The 8,968-nt window shown below is 38.3% G+C and overlaps 2 protein-coding genes across 2 annotated transcripts; one reads left to right on the forward strand and one right to left on the reverse strand.

Annotated features, from left to right (window-relative positions):
- Window positions 1-489: 489 nt before the first annotated feature.
- LOC111325691 (adenylyl cyclase-associated protein 2) lies at window positions 490-5,738 on the reverse strand. Its single transcript, XM_022929554.2, has 9 exons — window positions 5,491-5,738; window positions 5,161-5,362; window positions 5,045-5,076; window positions 4,864-4,932; window positions 4,699-4,776; window positions 3,996-4,049; window positions 3,047-3,136; window positions 2,747-2,829; window positions 490-2,650 (listed from the first exon to the last, which is right to left on the reverse strand). The coding sequence occupies exons 1-9, from the start codon at window positions 5,548-5,550 to the stop codon at window positions 2,545-2,547; spliced, it is 774 nt and encodes a 257-aa protein (XP_022785289.2). The 5' UTR covers window positions 5,551-5,738; the 3' UTR covers window positions 490-2,544.
- On the forward strand, window positions 5,635-8,631 carry LOC111325692 (protein transport protein Sec61 subunit beta). Its single transcript, XM_022929555.2, is given in 6 exon segments — window positions 5,635-5,648; window positions 6,061-6,098; window positions 6,101-6,123; window positions 6,218-6,312; window positions 7,215-7,313; window positions 8,380-8,631. Coding segments are annotated over 6 exon segments (357 nt in total). The 3' UTR covers window positions 8,468-8,631.
- Window positions 8,632-8,968: the final 337 nt, after the last annotated feature.

Genomic DNA, 8,968 nt, shown 5'->3' on the forward strand with positions numbered 1-8,968 from the left:
TCATGTTAGTAACCAAGGCGACACCAATATCCTCACATGTGAAAGATAAAAATAGTATCTTCACTGTGCACCATGAAGATATGATTTTTTAGCAAAAGGAAAAATCCTAGAATTTCATCAGTATCTATATAATAATAATATCATTATTATTATTATTATTATTATTATTTTATTACTCTCCTTGTCAGTCATCAAAGAAAGGTATATGAAGGATTTACACCAAGTGCAAATTACTGAAACTGAAGAATAAAATCCTTGGCTGTATATGACAGGTTACCATTGGAGACAATAACTATTACAATAAGTTGAACCATGAAATGATCTCTATGGAGAAATAAAATCACCAAGAAAACCAACCTAACTACTATTTGTGTTGAGATCAGTAAATCTGCTCCTCTGATGACGTCATGGTAATTGCTCGCCCCAGTTTCCTTAGTGCTCAGTATTGGGGTTTATGGGAAATATTGTTACAAATTATAAACACAAGAGTTCTTAAAGAAAAAACGCCAATACTTGAGCGTAATTTAATAGAATAAGTACGATATCTATTAAACCAGGATGAAGTTGAGGTTAGATGCACTTGAAATAAGTCTGTTGATCAGTCAGCCATGTTTTCCTGCTTGTTATCCTCTTTCTTTCACCAACATCGAAACAGGGACAACACAAGTCCACCAAAAATAAACTCTTCACTAACCAACCAATCTATGGTTGGCTGTCTTCATTTTGTTCAAATTTTCATAGCAAATATTCCCAAATTCAGACTAGAAAAGAAAGGATGGCTAAGTACGGTGGCCCACAACTGTCACGGCAATAACAAATACCTCCCGACAAAACCAAAATTGTCACGGCGATAGCAAATTCCTCACGGCAAAACCAAAAAGCTCACGGCAAAATCAAAAAGCTCACGGCAAAACCAAAAAGCTCACGGCAAAAACAAAAACCCCACGGCAAAATCAAAATGTTCACAGCAAAAACCAAAAAGCTCACGGAAAAACCAAAAAGCTCACGACGAAACCAAAAAGCTCACGGCAAAACCAAAAAGCTCACGGCAAAACCAAAAAGCTCACGGAAAAACCAAAAAGCTCACGGCAAAACCAAAAGCTCACGGCAAAACCTAAAAAGCTTACGGCGAAACCAAAATACCTACTTGCTCACGGCAAAACCAAGGCCAGCAGATCCGTGGGTCCTGGACGCTAATTGTGCTCGCAAAGGCCGCTGCAAGGGTGTTACGAAAACTAAGACCCCCTAAAATCGAATCCGTCGAAATATAAAGTCAAATTGTAACCAAAACAGGTCTAATCTGTCAAATTATCTCCTGTCCGATCCTTTCCACCGAGTTTTAGGTCAAATACGGTTTAGGGTTAAGAGCCCAAAGAAAGCTCATATTCGATAATAAATCCGGTTAGATTTCTCGTGTTACTGTAACATTACGAAGCGAAGAAATGTGACAAAAAAAGCGAATGAAAAAAAAATTATGTCTTTGCAAATGGTTTCACAACATGGGAAGTGATCCAGCCGTCAAGGAAACTCTCCTAACAAGTCCAAGTTCCAGACAATAAAATTTCCCGGGCAGAATCGGTCACATTTACTGACTTCTTCTTACTGACCCCGTAAATTTAATTTACCTTTAAATTTGACCTAAAACTCGGTGGAAAGGATCGGACAGGAGATAATTTGAAAGATTAGACCTGGTTTGGTTACAATTTGACTTTATATTTCGACTGATTCGATTTTAGGGTCTTAGGTCTTCGTTTTCGAGGGTCTTAGTTTTCGTGACACTCCTTCAACCTCCAACAGCCTTTGCGCGCACAATTAGTGTCCAGGACCCACGGATCTGGTTTTGGTTTCACCGTGAGCATTTTGGTTTTGCCGTGAGCTTTTGGTTTTGCCGTGAGCTCTTTGGTTTTGCCGTGAGCTTTTTGGTTTTGCCGTGAACACTTTGATTTTGCCGTGAGCTTTTTGGTTTTGCCGTGAGCTTTTAGGTTTTGCCGTGAGCTTTTTGGTTTTGCCGTGAGCTTTTTGGTTTTGCCGTGAGCTTTTTGGTTTTGCCGTGAGCTTTTAGGTTTTGCCGTGAGCTTTTTGGTTTTGCCGTGAACACTTTGATTTTGCCGTGAGCTTTTTGGTTTTGCCGTGAGCTTTTTGGTTTTGCCGTGAGGAATTTGCTATTGCCGTGACAATTTTGGTTTTGTCGGGAGGTATTTGTTATTGCCGTGACAGTTGTGGGCCACCGTAGGCTAAGTTCTTTGATGCGTCTACTGCTTCTTTACTCAAATAATCCTGACACGGGCCGGAAACTGGGTGTGGTAGCTGTCGATAAACTCGGTGAAAGTTGTGAAACGACCAACTCTTTTTTTTTCGTTTTTACGACATGACAGTCTATTGCACAGCTAAACATTTCTCTACTTGGAGGTTATTGAAATAAAAGGAAAACAAAGCAGGCCAAAAATACAGCTTCTTAAAATGTTTAGCTTTTTTTTCATTCAGAAGTTCATCAAGTTCATGTATTCCAGACCGAGTAGCCGGTAGAGATGTAGCGCCTTTTTTTCAAGAAGCCCACGTGACACCCATCGGATGGAACTCCTTGCAGTACTGTTGTAGTTCGATTAAAGCGCCGATGAAACTGTGAGCCCACTCAGTGTGCAATGGATCTCTGAAAAACGAAAAACGATATTTTATGGTGAAGAGTCTAACTTCAACATTTCCGTTAAATGATTTCCAAACTAATTGCAATATTAACGACACTAACTGTTTGAAGTCCTTCAAAACTCGGTTTGTATAGAAAACCGCTCCATCCTTCCTGTCCCTCACAAAAATATCTGGCTTTCCAGGCTGCGAGAGGAAAAAGAAAAGATTTTACTTTCAAGTGCGCACTGTCTCTATATTCCCCCAATTTTCTTTCCCTGCACTATCTTAACAGTGCTTCATTCGCATTTTCCACGAACTTACTGTTGAACAAACACTGCAGAGATAAGGTCACGCGTCCTAGCATAAGGGCGCGCCGTAAAGGTCACGGTAAACAAAAATAAAAAAGAATATATAGTCTTACCGCTCCCACCCATAACAGTGCATCCATTCCTTCACTGACCGCTGACAGATGGTTGAATTGTTTGCTTGAACGGTTACGGTCGCGGAAAGCCTAGAACAAATAAAGCCTATTAGTGAACACTTAAAGAGCTTTTTTATTGAGTGCCGTGAAACCAAAATCAATTGAATGTCAACAGCCAATCGGAAGAAAGGAAGATATCTTTAAGGGACAATGAGAATTCAAAGTAAAACAACCAAAATGCCTAAAGCGCGGGAAAACGTGGGGACCAAGTAAAACGCGGGAAAACGTACACGACCAAGTCGTGATTGGTTTTGGTCTTGCATCTGACCGGTTGAGAGAGAGTGGTACGAGTTTCTGAACCAATCACAGAGCAAAGAAAAGCAACCCAATACAATCACAGATTACTTTCGACATTTAATTGAAAATTGCTCTATGTGGTTAAGTAATTAGATGTTTCATTCCTGGCCGTAAGGGTCTGGATGAGAAACTCTTCCTGAGCTGTTCTTGTACTCGTATGACCAACCTTTAAAACTGGCCTAGGTTCGCATTTACACTCTCTTTAATGACAGACTCTTGTTTCAAATACAGAAGCTGAATTGTTGTTCAATCATCTCTCCTAGAAACCTTAGGGCCTTTTACTGCATTCAGAGAAAATAGGCAAGATAAAGAGGTTAGCTTCCCATTCGGGCCCTGTGAACGAACAAGCGTCTGTTTCCTGAGACGCACAAAATGCGGGGAGGGGGAAAGAAAGACACACCTTAGTCGACACCCTGATTTTTCCCGCTTTTCGTTCATTTTTTCTCACCAGCACATGGCTGAGATAGTCAAATGATCTCGTATACCACATCAAACACTGGTCTAAGATCACATGAAAACCAGTGAAATTACCAGCCACGTCCAGGGAAATAAACCAGGAAAATGTACGCGTAAATAATTTTTAAAAAATTACCTCCACTTCCTCCCTACACTGAGCAATCGGTTTAACCATGGTGGCAAGTTCATTCTGAAATAAAAATAAGAGAACATTTACACACGGAATATCTATTCACGTTTCATTGAAGGAAAATTAGTCATACACTAGTGACATGTACAAATATACATGTTTAACTTTTTCTGCCAAGATCCACAGATCATTTCTCTGCTCTGTGTCTGTCATACACTTTTATAATTCTGGCTCTGAGAATTTATTGTTCAATCAAACGATTAGTCCCCTTTCTGATATCCTTTCTTCTTCGCTCCACCTTATTCCTTTTTAGGAGAAATTCCTTTATGGCCAAATCTGGGAGTTTTAAAACTAATCTTCCATAGCCTCTATATACCCCTTTTGGATCGTTCGATGCCTCCCTCATTTCCCCTGACCTGACAGAGAAAAGGAGGACAGAGACGCCGTGGAAAGAGATGTGGAAGAAGATTATTTGAAGTATCATTAACTTCCTATAACACAGCTTGCAGAAAATTTTGAAAAATTTGTCGATGCTTTTTCTCAAGTATCTTGCGTGGCATATTGCATGACATTATGACCGCAGTTGAACTGCAAATTATCATATCACCGACCCACTCTTTCAAATGCCTCGCAAGTCTGTGCACTGTTTTTCTTTTTTAATTCATTATAAATGCTCAACTTTCAGTTCATTTTAATAGGATGCCCTTACTTTAGACGGTAGTTTTGTCTGTGAAGCTTTCACCAAAAATTCCCTCAGTGCTTGAAATGTGTTTTTGGCTAGATCAACCTGAAAATGAAATTAACATGTGTTCTGAACTTTTCTGAGTCACGCAACCATATTCCATATTCTAAAAAATTAATTATCCGTTCTTACCTGAGCTCTCAAATCGCCTCCTATTTCATTTGATAATTTGAAAAAGGCCTGTATCTTTCCCTTGAAAAACTACACGAGAGATGATAAAATGAAATAAATATCGTTGATTATAGAAATTGATTATAGAAGCTTGTAATTGTAAACAGACGATGAAGGAAAATAATATCAAATTCGCTTTTACCTCGTCGTAGAATTGAACAATCTTTCCAGATCCTACCGAACAGAGGAATAATTTTAGAGTAAACTCGTTTGTTTTTGCTTTTCATAAAATGAATAGAAGCTATTTCCCTTATTTACCTTCACCGATCTTTCCAGATTTTAGCTGTTCGAGTTTTCCTGCCGCTTTTTCGAGTCGCTCCACCAAAGCTTGTATGTCCGCTTGAGAACCACCTTTTTGAATCGAACTCTCCGCTTGGCCAAGCTTATCGGCCGCCAATTCCAGTCGCACTAACACGGCTTCTAGCTTGTTAAGAGTCGCTTGATTTGCTGGCATTTTGAGCTGAAGTGAAGAATAGATGTCAGAAACAGGAACAGTCACGGTGCGGGAATTTCTTTGGCTGACGCGAACCAATAGGCGCGGTCGAAGCCTACGTTAAGACTCTTTTTAACTTTGCCAAAATAACTTACTTGGATTTCACATTTGGACACAAACTTTCGCCTCACTTCGCCTGCACGGACCGCGTCCATGATCACTAGGACTAGGACAACACCTGCGTCGATGAATTATTAAGCTTTTTTTTTCCGTAAAAACCAGCTGTCCAATTCTCATGGATGAAAAGAAAAAGGCGCTGCCTTGATTCACAGGCTGTCTTCGTTTCGTGTTCTTTGTCCAGAGTTGCGTTGCAGCATTGGCTTCTTCTAACTTCTCAGAACAAACAGAGATTTGGTGTTTTAAGAAGCCCCAAATGCAAATAATGAAAGAACAAAAAATAATTTAATTTGAAATTTGACTCCATTCAATAAACAAAACGAAGTTATCATTGTCAAGCTCAATTTTTTACTGCTCTCTAAACATTTTTAACCAGAATTTTCTATATTTATATTTGCCATAATTCAATTGGGTTAAAAAAAGAACTTTCTTCGCCTCTTCAAGAAGAGAATCCATGAATCTTTTTTAGGACTGGGACTAGTGGTACCAAGTGAGTAAACCTTAATTTCCGCGGAGGTTTGCTGATACCGGTTTTGTCTCTGCGAAAGGACTTATGGGAGAATCGTGACGTGCTGCTTCCTCTTTGTCCTAAAAGACGAGTCATCAACATGGTGAGAGAATTGTTGAATTTTAACCGAGAATAATTCTGAAGTTATGGTGTTGAAATCTATGATAATCTCAATAATGGTATCCTATCATCAATAGGTTCAGGCAGCCTCTTCCACAACTGTCGGATCTGGCAGATCCGGCTCAAAATCTGTCACCCCTCGTTCGTCTGGCGGAACACAAGTAAAGCAAAGGTAACAACATATAGTAAACTGCTTTCTTCTTTAAAAACCACGTATCGAATTATTCTATAGCTTTACTTAGAAGCAGTTAATCTATATTGGTTGCTTTTTCAGGCCGACTTTGTTGTTTTGTTCTTATTTCGATTTGCGTGAGTTTACAATGAGTTCTTGTTAGGATTTTGTATCGGTACAAACCGTTGGATTTTTTAGATAGTGTCTTGCCTTTTACACATTCTGTGATTCTTACACGATACTGTTTTGTGCTTTACTTTACACTAGAAAGTGATACAAATTAATAGGATATGTGATTTGTGTTAAAGCTTCACTAGTTATTACACGTTAGCTGATAACGCAGAAATATACAATTGCAATACTGTGTGAGGAACTCACTCTCAGAGAGAAATTTACTCTCCGATCTTGGTGACAACATGTTAAACAGAGGTTGCTGCCCAAAAAATGCATTTCGTTAATCAAAGAGTGACCCTTTTGAGAAAATCTTGACAGAAACTTTAAATCTGTGTGTCATGTTTGTTGACCCTCAACCTCTTAACATCTGTATGCATTTTCTCCACACTCCACACTTTCTCCACACTAGATATTACCTAAGGTTCTTACAAGGAGAATTTGCTATATAATCAAGAACTTTACCTTGTGATCATTTCCTTCATTCTTATGGTCTAAACTGTTGATTCAGGGGTAATACTGTTGGCAGAAATTAGATCCTTGTCGCTCTTAGGGGTTAAAGCCATGGTATGAAATATTTCACGTTCATTGCAAAATTTTCTTTGAAAAAAAGCAGGATCACTAATAATCTTCAATCAATTGCTCTTAACAAAACCAGATTTATCATCAAGGTTATGTAGTTTCAAGGGGTTATTTCATTTATTTCAACTCTTATCTTGTTGAATTTACAGGAAAGGTGGAAGTACTGCCCCAGCAGCAAGAGCTCGATCAGCAGCCAGCAGTAGTGGAATGTGGAGATTTTACACTGAGGATTCTCCAGGACTCAAAGTGTAAGTAGTCTTTGGTTACAGTTACATTTTACATGCTCAGTTTTATTTGCTAAACAAGAAACACTTCGGGCAAATTTTTGCATTGCAAGCAGTCCAGACGTATGTGATATTGATTACTTCTAAAGGACTTTTTGCAAAATTTTTGTTAAAGTGCCCATGTCACAAAATTTTTTATTCTGTCATTCAAAAGTCCACATTAAAAAGGGAACTTCCGTGAAAAAATTAAAGATTTGAACAAAATGCAAATTTTTTGATTTTTTAAAACCGCTGAAATTATTGACGGCCATTTTGGCACACCACTTCTCGTGGTCACAAAGGAATTGTGACATAGGTTAAGGAACACCTGACATCAGTTGCTAATAAACTTGAGAGAGATTTGACCAAGCACTCTCCATGGAGGACATTATTTGGTCAGTTTGTATACGATGATAGCCACTTTCATTGGTAGCCTCATTCGTTTGTAGTAAACACGGGAGCCACGACAACAAGCGTTCCTGAATCTACGTCATTTATGAGCCCATACTTTCTCGATCAGCAGAAGGGGTGTACCAAACAAAAATAGGATTAAAAAAAAATCATAAATTCGCATTTTGTTCAAATCAAATACTTTTTTCGCAGAAGTTCCTTTTTTAATGTGGACTTTTGAATGACAATAAAAAATTTTGTGACATGGGCACTTTAAGCCAAAACCAAAGTAATCACAAGGGCTATTTAGAATGAAGGGACTAACGAGGGACTAATGAGAACTTAAGGTAAAAAAGGCTCTGAAAGTGCTGGAATATGCTAGTGACTAAGTCATGAATGGGTTAAGTAGGGAGGCATTTTCAGTTTTGCGGATTTGGCTACTTTCTAGATCGGTTTTTGGGTTTATGTGCCAAAAACTTGGGTTTTTCAGTTTTGGTGTTTGATGCAGTTTGCTGATTTTCAGTTTTTTGGCGTTCTGTTTTCATTTTCATCTAAAAGACTAATAGGTTTTTGGATTTGGTATCCAATTTGGTCATCAGTTTTTCCATTGCTATCTTTTAATATCTTCCTCTTTTAACATGGCTTTTTTTTTTCACAACAGTGGCCCTGTTCCTGTGTTGGTCATGAGTTTGTTATTCATTGCTTCAGTCTTTATGCTTCACATCTGGGGAAAATACACGCGAGGATAACTGCTGACTACAAATGCAATTGTGTTTACATTTAAAATGTCAGTTAGACATCAGAAGATCTTCAATTGATACTGTCTCAAAGCAATGCAGACTTCTTATCTTTTACATATTATATTATAAATCAAGTATCCATAAGAACCTCAATAAAGAATAAAACTCTTTCAGTTTCTTAGCTTGCATTTTATCAGCATACAGGATCTGTTTGAAAACTCAAGGGCCGGGCTGTTCAAAGCTGGGTTAAGATAACTAGGTTTAGAGTAAAATTTTATTTCAGATCTGAAAGTTTGAAGAGGAAATTCAGTTTATTTCTTTTTGTCTACAATTAATTGATTGAATGCTCTTTAAATATTAGGGTAAATTATCCCAAGGCAGCTTTTGAACAGAGAAATATAGAAACCTGGATGGAAATTTTAACCCTGGGTTAGCGCTAATCGGCCTTCTAACTGGGCTAATATAAGGATTTCAATTTAGGTTGAATACTAGAACAGGGTTTGTACCCTT

Source organism: Stylophora pistillata, chromosome 14 (genome assembly GCF_964205215.1).
Source record: "Stylophora pistillata chromosome 14, jaStyPist1.2, whole genome shotgun sequence".
Lineage (NCBI taxonomy): Eukaryota > Metazoa > Cnidaria > Anthozoa > Scleractinia > Pocilloporidae > Stylophora > Stylophora pistillata.

Bases quoted from the DNA above. Each gene is read 5' to 3' on its own strand.
- LOC111325691 (XM_022929554.2), bottom strand. From the start codon at position 5,550: ATGGACGCGGTCCGTGCAGGCGAAGTGAGGCGAAAGTTTGTGTCCAAA. The intron at 4,933-5,044 runs GTAAAAGCGAAT...TCTCTCGTGTAG, and splicing joins TTGTTCAATTCTACGACGAG to TTTTTCAAGGGAAAGATACA. The intron at 4,777-4,863 runs GTAAGAACGGAT...TTTCATTTTCAG, and splicing joins GAGGCGATTTGAGAGCTCAG to GTTGATCTAGCCAAAAACAC.